At 40.7% G+C, this 15,138-nt stretch overlaps 1 protein-coding gene across 1 annotated transcript in view; it reads right to left on the bottom strand.

The window, feature by feature from the left end:
* Positions 1-285: 285 nt before the first annotated feature.
* Positions 286-15,138, bottom strand: part of ZNF366 (zinc finger protein 366) — a 34,036-nt gene continuing 19,183 nt past the window's right edge. The window contains exons 2-5 of the mRNA XM_059833992.1: positions 11,970-13,297; positions 9,656-9,847; positions 3,862-4,036; positions 286-1,283 (exon numbers count right to left, since the gene is read on the bottom strand). Of these exons, the coding sequence (XP_059689975.1) occupies positions 751-1,283; positions 3,862-4,036; positions 9,656-9,847; positions 11,970-13,297 (2,228 nt within the window). The 3' untranslated portion in view covers positions 286-750. The remainder of the gene's footprint in view (positions 1,284-3,861; positions 4,037-9,655; positions 9,848-11,969; positions 13,298-15,138) is intronic.

The raw sequence follows: 15,138 nt of genomic DNA, 5'->3' as shown, positions 1-15,138 counted from the left end.
AGTAGAACAAAATGTCAACACAGTCTATGCTATTTCACTTGAAGAAACGCTGAATACTCCCATACTGACCGAAACATAGCAAAGCACAAACATCCCTTGTGCCGGAGGAAACACTTCTGTGACTGTAATAAATTCCAGTCCTTTCAAAGCCTTACAGAGCTGCCCTTCACCATCTCACAAGACATTAGTCTTTCTTTTTAATTTGTTTCCCATTTCTCATTGTAAGGCATTGAACTAACAGTCACTTCAGTAAATGAAAGTATTTGGACTGTGTTAGTTCTGAGAGTGACAGCACTTTCATGCACACCATGTTTAATAGTACTCTTGCTTATACTGTGAAACACTTAGTATTTTCAGATTTTTTTTTTTGAGACGTATGGTTAGAAATGTTCATATATATTTAGCCAGATAATAAATCAAATGCTAAAGCATGTTGCTTTTTGATAACTAGAAAATTGCATATAAGTCTCTAACACCCCAAATAAAGGAAAATAAACTTCTGTACCTACCCCATTGTCTGCTTATACATCAAATGGCTAAGTATAAAAATGTTATTGTTCAATATCTATTGCATTTCTTGGTGACTTTGGACTGCTTTATTCTTTTAAGGTACATGTTTTACCTTAATTTTTTTATTAATTTGGCTTGTTTATTTCTAAAGACTACTACAAACTTCCAGGCTTTGGTAAATTACAGTTCATGTTAAAAGCTATCTGGTTCTCATTTTCCAGCTGTTTTAAAATGTCCATTTTAAATGCCTATAAGCATTGTTTGTTTTTCCATTTTTCTTTCCAGCAATTCTTTCAAGCTCTTGTTGCTGTGCTTGAAATACAAGTAATCAGAGAGAGAGTGGCCAAGTCTGGCCTTTTCAAAGGATCCAAAGCTGAGGTGTTCTTTGTTGTTTGCGAGGTCTCTCTCTCCTTGGCTCTCCTGTTTGTCTGAATTTCCTATTCTCTTCTCCAGTCTGTCCTCACTTAGCACTTCTTCCTTCTCATTGCAGTAGGACTCTCTGAAGTCCTTCATCATGCATTCTGGTTTGCCAGACAGATCTTGAGCCACATACAGCTTGTCATCATGGTGGTACATGGCAGGGCTGTACCGCTCTGCCTCATAGCAGTTGTCTTCCTCTTCTTCCTGGCACGAGCTTCCCTTGGCACTCTCGCCATCCGAATGAAATGAGATTCCCTTCCCTTGGCTTTTCTGGGAAAGATCAAAGGGCTCTTCCTGTTCCAAGCTTCTCAAGACATTTGTCTGGGACAGAGCAATTCTTCCTCTTCCAAAACCTTGTAGTGGTTTGAGGGGAGGAGAAAAGGAACAATTTATATATAGGAAATTTTATTACGTGATACTTGGTTGAAAAATAAAACATGAGAGGGCCTTCCATTTCATACTTTACCTTTTTCTTCCACCCAGCTATCTCCAAGTATTTTATTGTTTACATCTCATGGCATCTCCTTTGAGATGCTGTTAAAAGAAGTACCATTGTATACACTTCGCAGCCAGGTCAGGACACACAAAACATTGTGCTGTACATGCCAGACACTTGATGAAGGAGATCGGAATAAAAGTGAAGTGGTCTGGCCTCTTGTAAACTATTTTTGCCAGTGAACCTACCCACTTCCTTCTTCCTATTTTTTTAAAAACAAAAACTTTGATCTAAAGCATCACAGGCCATAATCAAAGTCACAGGTTTTGTACATTTTTTTTCCAGGGGAGTGGAAGAGATTAAAAACATGTTAATGTGTTTGTTCTGTGGACACTCTGGTTCAAAGTTACTACTTTAAAAATGAAAAGACAACCAAGTCTCAGCAGTCTACGACCTCCACTCTGCTTAATTTTCCCTCTTTCATCCATTGAGAAGCCACTCATGCCACTGAAAAGCTCTATCCACTAGATAGTGCTTCATCTTGAGGAAATAAATATAAACAAATTATGATTTTGAGCGGTGCAGTGTAAGTCTGAGAGCAGTCCTCAATCTGGTTTGTCTTAATATTTGTCAGAGTGGCTCCTCTCCAGACATTAAGCAGGAGGCGTCTGTGGACTCAAATATGCTCTGAGCATTGGGACGTACCGAAGAAGATTCAGACACTGCAGGCATAGTTCATCTTAATTAAAAGAATAGTGACAGTACCGGGGTGAGGATTTCACCCAATAGCAAATATCTACGAAAGCCACTATATTATTTGCCTTGGTTTGGTTTGGTTGGGTTTTTTCCCCTCAGTAATTGAATCCAGTTTCTACAGGATCTATGCAGCCTCACTAGATACAGCTGCTAGTTTGCAGCAGGTTGTATTTGTTAAAATGGTTCATGAGCAGGTGGCAGCCCTTACAAATTGTCTTGTGTCTGATAAGCCTCAAAGGCTGAAGAATCTCTGTACACTGAAAAGCTCTTAGGCTGTCTTCAATGACAAGTAATTGTGTAGCTATCACAATGCTGTAGGAGATTTACAGGGGAAAAAGAGCCATTTGTTTCATTACCTGTTAGGATCTTTGTAAATTTTATGCCAAATGTCATTAGACTATGTGTTTTACAATATGCTAGGCTGCCTTAAAGCTTGAATTTGAGGAACACCAAGAAATCTTACCCATGAAAGAATTATTTATCCAGAAAGTCTTAACAAACCAAATATCTTGGATACTCAAACTCTCAAAACAATCCTTCCTAATTCCCCCACTTCTTTAGATAGCATTGGCACGCGTGTACACATGAGGTTGAATTTAGGTGTATGTGGTAGGTGGGAGATAGGAAATGCTTTGCAGGATACCCTGGGTAGTCAAAAATCCATACACTTTGAGACAGGGAGAGGATTGTCTCCTCCGTTCACACGCTTCTTTGTAAAGTGGGTCTTGAGCCTATGGCCTTCGCCTAGCATCAGCTATGTCACAGAATCACTATCACAGAATCACTAAGGTTGGAAAAGACCTGTAAGATCATCAAGACCAAACAGTATGGTACAAAATAATCAAGGGTCCTGGGGGTAGACCCATTCAGGCTTCCATTCCCATTCCAGACTGGAATCCAATAAGCAGTGAGGAAGACCCATGAAATCTTCTAGATGTTTTGCTTCTGTCCACTTTGAATGAATTTATGATTTATGACATACCTCAAACATAAGAGAAAAACTATAAACTCTGAACCAGATGTGCCTGGGGAGAAATGTCTGCTTGTCCATGGCTGCTAGGTTGTGGTTTGTCAGCCTCTGGGAATCAAGCCCCTTGAAACTGTAACATTTATTCAAAAATAATGGAACTACCCTGTCAGTCAGGAAGATCATGTCATTCAGTCATTCCCCTGGCCAACTACATGTGCCACAGCCTCACTAAGGCTAAGTCTCCACCAGCTCATTCCCATTTGTGTCTCTAGGTACCCACATGCTGGGAGGAGCTCTGTGGTACTGTGGATATTGCACCTTTTCATAGTGGTGGATGGAGAACCCTGGGCTGAAGTACAAGAACATTTGGCATGGCTTGATAAATCCTCTGTTCTCACACTACTGACCATATTATCCCTAACACCTGATGACAGCAACTTAGTGCGCTAAAATTATTTTCTTTGTGCTCATAAATACTGTCTCATTTTGTCTCCATCTACTCCTCCATCTCGGTCTGTACCTCTGTGTCATCAGGTATCTAGTCTGAAAGGTCTCTGAGACAGGGGTCACTACCTTGGGGATCTCTGATCTGTAGCACTGGAGTAATATAGATGGTTAATAACAACCTCCCAGACTTAAGGGATTCAGTCTCTTCCAATAGCATTGGATCTATGGTACAAAATTGTGGATCTGTGGTACAAAGCCCATTTGGGTTGACTGATATGCATCTTCAAATCTCTCAGAGAATAACCTTGCTGAAAAATATTACCTTGAGAATGAAAACCTCTTTCCATGACCCCGTGTTTGACTTTCATGTGCCTGGTTAGATTCCCCTTCAAGGTGAATTTGCTGGGACAGTAGAGGCACTTGAAGGGCTTACTGTCCGAGTGCAAGTGCATGTGTCCCATTAAGTTGTGCATTCTGTTAAATTCCTTTCCACACAGCTGTAAAAACAGTAAAAATGAAAATTATTAGTTCCAAGGGGTACTTCCAAGGAGAACATTTTAAAAGGAAATAGGACCTACTCTTCTCAACCTGAGCCCTAATAGCTTCTGGCTGCAATTTTTCAAAGATACATGCAAAAATCCAACAGGCAAGAATATGTGGTTGAGTCTGATCTATCTAGGTCCTTCTGCACTGCTGCCATTTTTTAAATTTGATGACTAGGACACACAGTCCAGGATTACCCAAGAGCAGGGAATGTTGTTGTAAGGAGGGGAGAGGCTTAAGTCCGTAACCTGGAAGGCTCTTAACTTGAATGAAATTCAAAGTATAACTTTCTGCCCTGGTGAACCATTCCATTTGTAGTTTATAAATGTAGCCTTTAATCAAGAACAATGCCAGGCAGAGATGGAGATACAAAATAAAACCAATGAAGGATTTCTGTGAAACTGTCAAGCAGAATATTACTTCTCCTTAAGTAGAAATGAAATGGCTGCACATTTTTCTTAAAGCTAGAAAAAGCAATTCCTTTTTTTAATTTGTTTCTTACTCCCCCATTTTTCTCTGATCCTCTTATCTTCTGTGAACCAGCTTCTGTGTTTCAATGTCTCTGGTGAGTAAGCTAGAATTTAAACAGTCATGGGGCTGCAAGCATGACTCAGCTTTCCCTGAAGCATGTTCCTGCCAGCTCAAGCCATTGATCATGCAAGTTTCCCTTTGATGAAACAATAAGGGGTTTTTTTTCATTGTTGTTGTTTGTCTAGATGGGTCCTTTTGTAGTCTGGTCACTTGTAAATCAAATGTAGTCTCAAGACATAAGAGTTTGACATCACTATTACAAGCTTCTAGCCTTACCTGTCTTCTGGTCTTTCCTCATCAGGATTTACAATTTTATTCACATTCAAGTGTCTATTTCCATCCTCCGCAAACTTCTGTGTTTGCTTTCTACCTCAGCTCCTTTTTTGGAATTGTTTTAGACAAATACTTTTACCCTCAGGTTTTTTTTTTTTTTACGATCTTTATTACTATATGAGCTAGAATCACCATTACCGAGTAACTGAAACTTCCATCAAGCATTGTACTCATCTGGGAGAAAATTATTAAAAAGCAATTAGTGAGATTCCACCAAATTTTTGGTCTGATCTGACTTCTCATTTAATTTGTTTTGGTAGTACAGAAGGTCTGCTACAGTACTTCCTCATTCAAATTCACAAAACCATCACCTGGAATATCTGGATGAAATGTAGATAGTGGAATGATCCTTGGTGAAATAGTACTGTATCCTTTGCATTTTAAACAATCTCTTGAGGGAAAATGGAAGCAGTTCCTTAATACAAAAATTTGCAGGGGTATTGGGTTTGGATAAAAATTAGAGCTGAATCAATGCTGCAAAAAGAAAGAGTCTGGAAATGTTCACCTGCATTTAAAAAATTATTTGCTTCAGCTGCATAAGTTGTCTTCCATGATTTGTTCTCTGGGACTTTGATAAAATGAATGTTGTAGCAAACAGATTTATCAGCAAAGTGTTCACCAAGACGGGGGGGGGTGGGGTTTGAAGAATAGCCACTGAAAATGAGTTACCAATCCAATTCCAAGGGTCATCCACCCACTTAGGAAAGAGGACTGTCTCTTCTTTGCATTCAAAGAAAGCTAATGTGCTGGATTACTTATATTCAGGGAGATTAATGCATCAAAAAACTACTCTGAAAGCGCTGGGAAGAAACAAAGAGGAAAAGAAGCCCTGATGAGCACAGAAAATTTGCAAGGAAGACAGCAGCTGATTATATCTTGACAGCTGCTGGAACGACCTATGACATGTCAGTATTTCTCTGGCTACAAGAATGACAATAATAATACCTCTCTACTACCTCTTAGCAGAATTATTCTGATTATCTGCTTGTATTGTGACTGACCTGTGTTCTCACCAGCTTTCTGATAGCTAGGTCTTTACTTCTTTATCTAAACTGGTAATCAAGGAAAATCACATTGAACAGGTGAATGGCTAAAGTACTTCATGCAAATCTATATGTTTATAAGGTATTGAGTATTAAAATGGGTCTAGTAGGAGCATTTATCTTGTTTCTGTCAAGGCAACATTTATTTCTCTTTCTTCTTAATGAAAAGACAGGGGACTTCGTAAAGGGTAGTTACTTATAGCATAAAAGTTTTGAGTCTCTGAATAAAGGGGTAGGTTTTCTGTTTCCCAAAGTCATGCACAGTCTTAGGGATGTGTAATGTGTTCTTGTCCTGAAATCCCCTCTGGGGACATGAGGAAATGGTACTAGAGTGGAGAGGTGTGGCAGGAAAATGAAAGAAATGCAGATATGAAAATTGGTTTTTGGAATGATGGCTCTGTGTGGCACAGTCTCTGGGTAACCTAGCCTTTTCAAAGGGCACAAGACAACTTTCAGATGAATGTCCATGATCCAGAGGGTGAAGGCAGCAGGTTTTGGGCTCATGTGTTGGAAGACAGCAACTCAGAGCTAGCTCGGTTCACAGCTAGTTCTTAAAGAACAGCCTGAGTCTGCAGAGCAAACTAGGAAGGTGTACAGATTTTCTTTCTCTGTGACAGGGCAGGGGTGTAAACACTGATGAGCAGAGTGTGAAAGCTGACTCTGAGCCAGTTGCATGGGAGGGAGCTCCTGTAGAACTCACCACAGAGCACCTTAGCACTCAGGGAGATGCAAAGCTTGTGATAGCAGGAACAACATTGTTTACTTGTGGGACCTTTTGTTAGGCTGTCTACTTAAGACAAAATAAAATTTAAGCCCCAATGAGAAAGACTTCACCTGCAAGTCTGCTTGAACATACTTCGTTGCACTGGCTGGTGAAATGGGCTTCAGTACAGCTTGCTAGAAAAGCTGAATTAGTTCAACGCTAGTTTTTGTCTTCCTAAGACACCAAAGGAAGTATCACCCTTCTAGATTTGTCAGTCTGCTTTGTTTCTTCCCAAAGTACTGTTTTGCTTTTGTTTTGATTCCTGATCTAAACCCATGATTCTAGATTGGAAAAAAGTGGAGTTCAAAACATCTGCTGCAAAGTGTATTTGGCTGGGCTGGAGAAAACTTAGTTGCATTCTTTATTGGAGGTCTGAAACATTGTTGACTTCAGCGCTGAAAGCAACTGTAAATTTCATAGAATTAGCCCTATTGCACCAGTTGGTGCAACTCCTTCAGAACTCTTCAGTGTTTTTTTTAAAAACAGAAATAAACAAGGCAGCACAGGCTCAGGCCTTTAAACACTACAGAGGAGTTCACTCTTCAGAGAAAAATCAAACACAGATCCAGGCTGCAGCTGGATGAGGAAACAGAAGGGACAACTATTTGCTACTCACTCACTTCAGATAGTCTGTGCTTAGCTGTGATTAGACACATAGGAAAGCCTCATGTTTTCTTTTGCTGTGAGAAAAAGGTAAAGAAAACCATTGCATGTGGTGAAGTAGAAAGGCTACTGCTGTGCTCTCTTTCCCTTGCATTCTTCTTCTTTTATTTTTTTCCTCATAAGAAGGGTGTTCCTTTCCTCAAAGAGAGAGGGAGAGGGAGAAAGACTGTAAACTGTCCAAAAGGACCGTGAGAAAACAGGAAGCTTTGAAAAGTACAAGAGAAAGCAAGATGAAATCTATTTGCAGGCGGTTCCCGGGGGACATGTGAGCCATTGTTAAGCAGGCTGTTCATACAGCTATATCCTTCCTTCTGCTGAGGAGGAGCCTGGTGCCAAAAGGCTGCTATCTGGTCATTGCTTTAACCCTCTGAATACCACCCACAACTATTTGCTCGAGTCTTTCAAGGGCTTTTCCAGGGAGGCAAGGGATATTCCTAATGCCGAAGAGCAATTCCTGATTCTCCTGCTTATTGTTACTATCTCGGCTCCGTTCGGGCCGCTGGTGTTGATTCATACCCCTTCAGCCATAGGAGAAACTGGTTCACTGTGCTTACTTGTTTCTTTCCTCCTAGGAACATTGGGTGGGGACAGAGAAGTAAAAAAATAAGAAAAACAGGTGTTCCTGTAGAGCTTTTGTTACTGGCTGGAAAACATACTGGTGGTACTCCAGTTCCTGGTTCAAACTATTGCTGTCTCCAAGTTTGAACAGTCTGTCATCATCAAACCCTAACCTGAACACAAACTTCCAGCTAATCTGCACATAGCTAAAAAATAGTGTGGGTCCAGATACTGCATCCAGAACAGCTGATCAAAAATTGAATTTCTTTTCTGAAATATGAGGGATCAGAGGAGGACTTTGAACAAATGGGAACAAAAAGACATGTTTGCAGGTGTCCTCAGAGAACTAAAATCTCCAGCAGACCTGACATGGAACTACCCAAGAATTTCAATAACAGAAATTATTTTATCAATATAGAATAATATAAGTCCTAGTATACAAAATGACAGTTTAATGGGACATAAATTAAGATGAAACAAAACACTGAATTTGAAAGATTTTGCTGTTATTTTTTCAAAGTGAAACATTTCAAAGTTATCAGAGCAAAATGAGGAAGCCAAAAAGATTCATTTTGACATTTTCCTAGTAATATTATCACTGAATGCCATAATTTCCTATGACATTTTGAAGTTCTACATTTGTCAAGAGAAAATAGTTTCATTTAAAATTTTTCGTCCATCTCTGCTTCTTGATGAAACGTTCCTTTTAAGAAGATACTTAGTTCTGTAAAGATGTTGGATGAAAGATTTCTAGAAATTGCTTCCAGATCAGTCTTAGGCATAAACTGGGTAACATGCTCCTCTCTGTATTCATAGCCCTCTGATAGCAGATCAAAGTGGGAATAAAACCTACAACCTTTGATTTCACAAGGTGTGACTACAATAATGAACCAGATAGGCAGCAAAGTGTCCAATACTGAGTAAGAATATAAACATGAATAATTTATAAGGAAGATATTAGACATGAGCATGGTCAAGAAAGCCAAAGCCTCAAAGGCTTATGGGAAGGGAGGAGGAGAGAGGATGGAAAGAGAATGTCAGCCTCCAATGTGCTAGAGGGAGGCAGCAAACTGGAATTTGCACAGGATCCTAAAAAGGCCAGGTGGTCTCAGAGGCTGTTTTGTTAGGATGCTAATGTCCTTCCCTGAATTTCAGTCTGGTAATTACACGTGGCCCATTCAAATACCTTCTGCAGTTGTATTTTGCTGTGGCTTTCTTTGAGTCCTTCCCTGAACTGTCACATAGCTTCGCTGTGTGAAGTCGTGGCTGCTGCTTTTCCATGGTCCTCTGCATCGTGCACAACTTGATCGATATTTTTAGTCAATGTTTCAAGCTATTAAGCACTTCTGTTTGGATGGCTGTACTAAGCAAATGTCAGGTATGTTTATTGTCCTCAAACCACTGTAGCATTTAAATGCTCATGAAGCAGAAAAAAATATTTGAGGACAAAAATTACTGATACTGAAGGGGAAGGGAGTAAATGACAGATATTTACCTCCATTATTTTGTGCTACATAAGCAGAACCTAGATAAAGAAAGAAAACCAGGCTGGTTTATGCTAATTTAAATGCAACTGCAGTATGTGTTAGCAAGTCTTGTTTTATCAATTCCACCATCTCGCAAGATGATAATATCACAGAAATATCCAGTGGGTTAATGCCTCTGCCACCAAATGCACTTACCTTGCATTTAAAGGGTTTGACATCAGAGTGAACAATCATGTGGGCCTTGAGAGTCTGCTTTTGCACAAAGCTTTTGAAGCACAAATGGCATTGATAAGCTCTGATATTGGTGTGGATCAGGACATGTCGCTTCATGTTGGCCAGCAGAGTAAATTCCCGGCCACAGATTCCGCATTTGTGCTCTTTCACACCCTGTAAGAAAAGAAGAAAATCAGGAAATTCTGTAGATGGAAAATTTTCTAGATCATTTAATCTTCAGTACAGCAATATATGAATTATTCATTCTGCATTAGCAAAGCAGGTAATTAATTATTTCACTTTTGTCATCATTTGCTCAAGTAATAGATAGTTATGCATTTTTTTCCTGGCAAATTCTTACAAGAATATGAAAAGCAGAGAAGGAAAATAAAATGTAAAATTAATGAGATAATGAGTTTTGCTTCCATCAGTAAGTTTACAAATCAATGAGACATAGTCATTAGCAGAGCTTCTCTGTCCTACTCTGCTGATTATGTAAAGTATTGGTCAAACATGTACACTTACTGACCAAAAATAAAAGCTAACTAGACAGGAGAATAAAGTTGTTCTTGCCTTTAATAATTGAATGTCATTGGCTTCTAAAAAAGGCATAGCCCTGTTTTGAAGAAAGCTATAGAAAATAATCTGAAGTAACCGACAAGTAGTCAAGCAATGTCACCAAATAAGGATATACACGTTACATTCAATGAAGAGAAAACACTGTTCGCTGTGAGTGGGACTTGCACTAGCCCTAATGGAGTGATCTCGTTTTATGTGGTGTTTACAGAGCATTTCTAGTACCTTTTATGCCATCCAGTCAATTTACAAATGCATAATTCATTATTCTTGCTCACACCCATGTGGTCTAACTGCCAGCTCCTCAAAGGTCATTTAGATACTATGAAAATCAATGAATTTACCACTAAACACTTTAAGACTTTGAGTATAATTTGCTGAAGGTAATGAGGATTTACTAGTGAAGTGCCAAGAGCAATTACTCCTCCTGCTTACAAAGAAGACTTGAAACAATCTCTACTTTCGTGCCAGTCAGTGGTTTTCACAGTTAATTGCAAAGCTGAAACTGTGAACACCGACAGCGGCTTTAAGTGTCTGCCTATCTGATGTAAGGCTGCATTTGGGCAGCTAAGTACTGTTAATTATGTTCCCAGCTGAATCCACCTGCAGCTGTGGACAAGGCAGAAGCTCTTTAAAGGCTCAGGGGCATTGCATTTCCTGTGACAAAAAACTACCAAGTCTTAAATTAGTAGAATTTTGCGTGGTAAATCCAAAGACCAGGGAATCTCCAAAAAGAGCAGAAATTATAAACATGTAGTAGGGAAGAAAAAGCAAATGTGGAAGTAGAGGTTGTTGCTTTTTAAAAGAAAATGTGTCTATAAGACTGAAATGCTGTAGCTTTCTGTATTTTCAATGTTTTTCATATAAAAGCCAAAATTCAAGTGTTAAAGGAAAAATATGCAAAGCTGGAAGCAAATTCTTATGAAATGTGTGGGGTTTTAATTCGTCTTAACAACATTTTTGCAAAGGCAGATAAGCCAATTTCAGACATTCTTGAATGAAATTTACATTTTTCCTATTTTTGAAAGCGATCTTTCTGGATGTGTTCCAAAGCCTGCTCCTAGCCTATACAGATTCTGCTGTCATTGCTGTCAGCAGTGGCAAGACTGCCACTTGATACAAATTGGCTGGGATTATGGTCCTGCTTGTCCACTTTTATTAACTGGCAGTCTGGATAACATACGCACAAAGGGGAATTTTTCTCAGGTTGTTTTCTCTCCTAAATGTCTCATTATAATGATTCCTCAAAATCTGATGAGTAATAATATACTTTCTTTTGCTGCATACATACAGTCTGCTGCAAATCCACCTACTTCCCAATTAAGGGGGAAAAGTAGAAAATGTCTGTTAAAATTTCGGGGGGGTTATACAGCTCTACAAAATTATGTTCTGTTACAGAAGTTCATTCTGAAGATAAAACCCAGAAACGTGAATACAGTTTTGGGGCGTAATACAGGTGGTTTAATTGAACTTCTGTTTATAACAAAGCGGGTTTCGTGTGTACTTTCTTAAGACTGACAGAGACATCTACCTTCTACTATTGCCAGTGCTGCTGGGGCTTTTGCTCTGCATAAAACTCTCCAGCTGGCAAGGGGCCAGCATGAGGCTCTATAGACTGATTACCTTCTTTCCGAGGAGGTACATATGTGTATCTTTAGTAGCCTGTAGTCCTTGTGCTACCTTCTGATGCAAGGTGAGAGGGCAACCCGTGCTGGCTTACCTTGTGAGTTAGGGAGTGTTGTTTGAGATGGTGGGGCTGCACAAACTCCATGCCGCATTCAGTGCAGATGTACGGGCGGATGTCTTTGTGCTTCATCATGTGATTTTGCAGCTGACTCGGGTACTGGAAGGTCTTACTACATTCAGTGCAATTGTATTGTATAGGGCCACGGTGGGTTGTTAAGTGTCTCTTCAGCTGGGCCAGGGTTGGGAAGTCCAGACCACACTCCACACAAATGTTCTCTCGGCCACTCTCATGCTTAGACTCATGTGCTTTCAGCTCGCTGGGGTAGGCAAAACCTCTGCCACAGATCCTGCAGTTGTAAGGCTTGATGTCACTGTGTTGCATCATGTGTCTCTTAAGGTGACTGGTTTGAGTGAAAGCTTTGTGGCACACCTGGCACTTATGTGGCCGAGTGCCCTGGTGTGTTAACATATGCGTGTGCAAGTGGCTCAGCTGTTTGAAAAGCTTGCCACATCGGGTGCAAGCATGTGGCTTAATGCCGCTGTGCCCCAAGATATGGGTGACCAAATTGTACTTGGATGTATAGGACTTCTCACACATGGGACATTGCCAGCGTTTCTGTTCACCCCCCACATCAACATAGTAACTGTCATCTATCTGAAGGTTGACATCTACTCTTTCCACTTTCTGTTTATTTTCACCACTTTCTCTTACTTCAGCCCTCCTGAAGGGTGGCTCTGTAGGTCTTTTCATTTGAAAGGGGTTCCTGAAATGAAAGTTTGGTGGCACAATAAAAGGAAACATTAAGCCAGGGTGGACTTTAGGATAATAAGGGTAAGGACCCTGCATGAATGCTGGGCTACTGGGCCATGCCGTGTTAGGCTTCACTGGTTCTTGCTTAATGGGCTTGGCTCCAAAGTGCTCCAGAGTTCTGTAGAACTGAAAACCAAAGTTGCAGAGGTCGATCATCTGGGAATTGTATTTGGGCTGTGCTGGCTGTTGGAACACCAAGGGGAGACTGGAAGAGCCTATGTCATTGTGATCTTCAGGTCTGTCTGGTGGTGATGAGGAACCCTCGAGGGCAATAGAAGGAGGCATTTTTGTTGGCATGCTCTTGCGTTTCCGAGACCCTCCTTCCAAGGACCCCTGGAATGTTTCCATGTCTCCAAGAGGAGGAGGGCCATAGCGGAACTCTGAGAGGTGAGGTCTGAATTCTTCACCAAATGGAGTTGTTCTGTGTGGCTTTGTAACAGGGCTCAGCGGCTGCAGGCAGCGGGATAAGGGAGAGGCTTGGGTACTGTCCACATGAAAACTCGTTTCTTCGCTCTTCATCATATTTGATTTTTCCTGTGTTGCCCAAATTCCTTAAAACAAACAAAAAACCAAATCTCTTTATTTCTTCCTGTTCTCCTGGGTTTAACATTTTATTGTCTATTTTATTGTTTTGGAAGTTGCTGGGGTTTTTTGACTAAATGCGACTAAGGATGTCTTAGGCCCATAGAAGACAAAGGCCTTTTAAAGCAGAGTTAAATTGGTTAGTGAAGAACAAAGAAGCTTTGGTCTTCCTGTGGTAGAATTGGTGGTTTAAATCAAGCTTGACCCATACAACATCTTTGCAACAAAAACATGCTGTATCATGACACACTACTTTGCAGCTGAATCTGTATGGCAGTGTTTCTGCTTAATTCATCCAGGCTATTTGTGGGCAAAATCCTGTCCTTGACTGTCCCTGCACAGGCTCTAGAAATTGGCGGTGCATCTAAAGGATATGGCAATACAAACAATAATGTGCACATTTATTATGGTTGTGACATGAAAAGCCAAAGCCAAAAAATGTTAAACTTCTTTGTATCATTAACATGTGCTGCTGTGAGAAAAAACAATGGCCAAGTGATCTAAGGACACTGTGTACCATCAGGTTTTGCACCGTGTTTCCTGGCTTCTCTCACTTTGTATTGTAATAAGAAGGCGGAGATTAATTTATTTTCTTTGGTTTAATCCCAGAGATATTTACCTGGCAGATTTGGGGAAGGAGACTTTTGATGACTCTCCAAATTACATTCAGTTTTATAGACTTAATCTAGGGGTTTTTTGTTTCTAAATAGGTGGGCAAAATCTCCACTATAAAACTAAACATAGCATTAATGTCAACAACCCCCCAGGTTTCCAGAGTAATTGACACCTAAGAACGCTCCAAGCCTTTCTAATGGTACCGTGTGACAAAGAAGATTAATAATTTTCTTTGGGCAAAATTTTAAGTTCCACTGATCATACATGGAGATTCTCCTGAATTTGGGGTTCATGTAAAATATTGGTTATGAATTTTGGTTCATCTTAAATAAGGTGGCTCTAGAATCATAGAATCATAGAATCATTTAGGTTGGAAAAGACCTTTAAGATCATCGAGTCCAAATGTAAACCTAACACTGACAAGTCCACCACTAAACCATGTCCCTACGTGCCACATCTACACCTCTTTTAAATACCTCCAGGGATAGTGACTCAAACACTTCCCTGGGCAGCTTGTTCCAATACTTGACAACCCTTTCAATGAAGAAATTTTTCCTAATGTCCAATCTAAACCTCCCCTGGCACAACTTGCAGCCATTTCTTCTTGTCCTTTTACTTGTGACTTGGGAGGAGAGACCGACACCCACCTCTCGGCAACCTCCTTTCAGGTAGAGCAGTAAGGTCTCCCCTGAGCCTCCTCTCTTCCAGGCTAAACAACTCCAGTTCCCTTAGCCGTTCCTCATAAGACTTGCTCTCTAGACCCTTCACCAGCTTTGTTGTTCTTCTCTGGACACGCTCCAGCAACTCCATGTCTTCCTTGTAGTGGGGGCCCCAAGACTGAACACAGTATTCCAGGTGCGGCCTCACCAGTGCCAAGTACAGGGGGACGATCACTTCCCTAGTGCTGCTGGCCACACTATTTCTGATACAGGCCAGGATGCTGTTGGCCTTCTTGGCCACCTGGGCACACTGCTGGCTCATGTTCAGCCGGCTGTCGATCAACACATCCAAGTCCTTTTCCGCCATGCAGCTTTCCAGCCACTCCTCCCCAAGCCTGTAGCATTGCATGGGGTTGTTGTGACCCAAGTGTAGGACTGGACACTTGGTCTTGTTGAACCTCATACAATTGGCCTCGGCCCATCGATGCAACCTGTCCAGATACCTCTGCAGAGCATTCCTACCCTCAAGCAGATCA

This window comes from Gavia stellata, chromosome Z (assembly GCF_030936135.1).
Source record: "Gavia stellata isolate bGavSte3 chromosome Z, bGavSte3.hap2, whole genome shotgun sequence".
In the NCBI taxonomy this organism is placed as follows: Eukaryota; Metazoa; Chordata; class Aves; order Gaviiformes; family Gaviidae; genus Gavia; species Gavia stellata.
The sequence above is the reverse complement of the archived record's forward strand: the minus strand, read 5'-3'. Positions and strand labels throughout refer to the sequence as shown.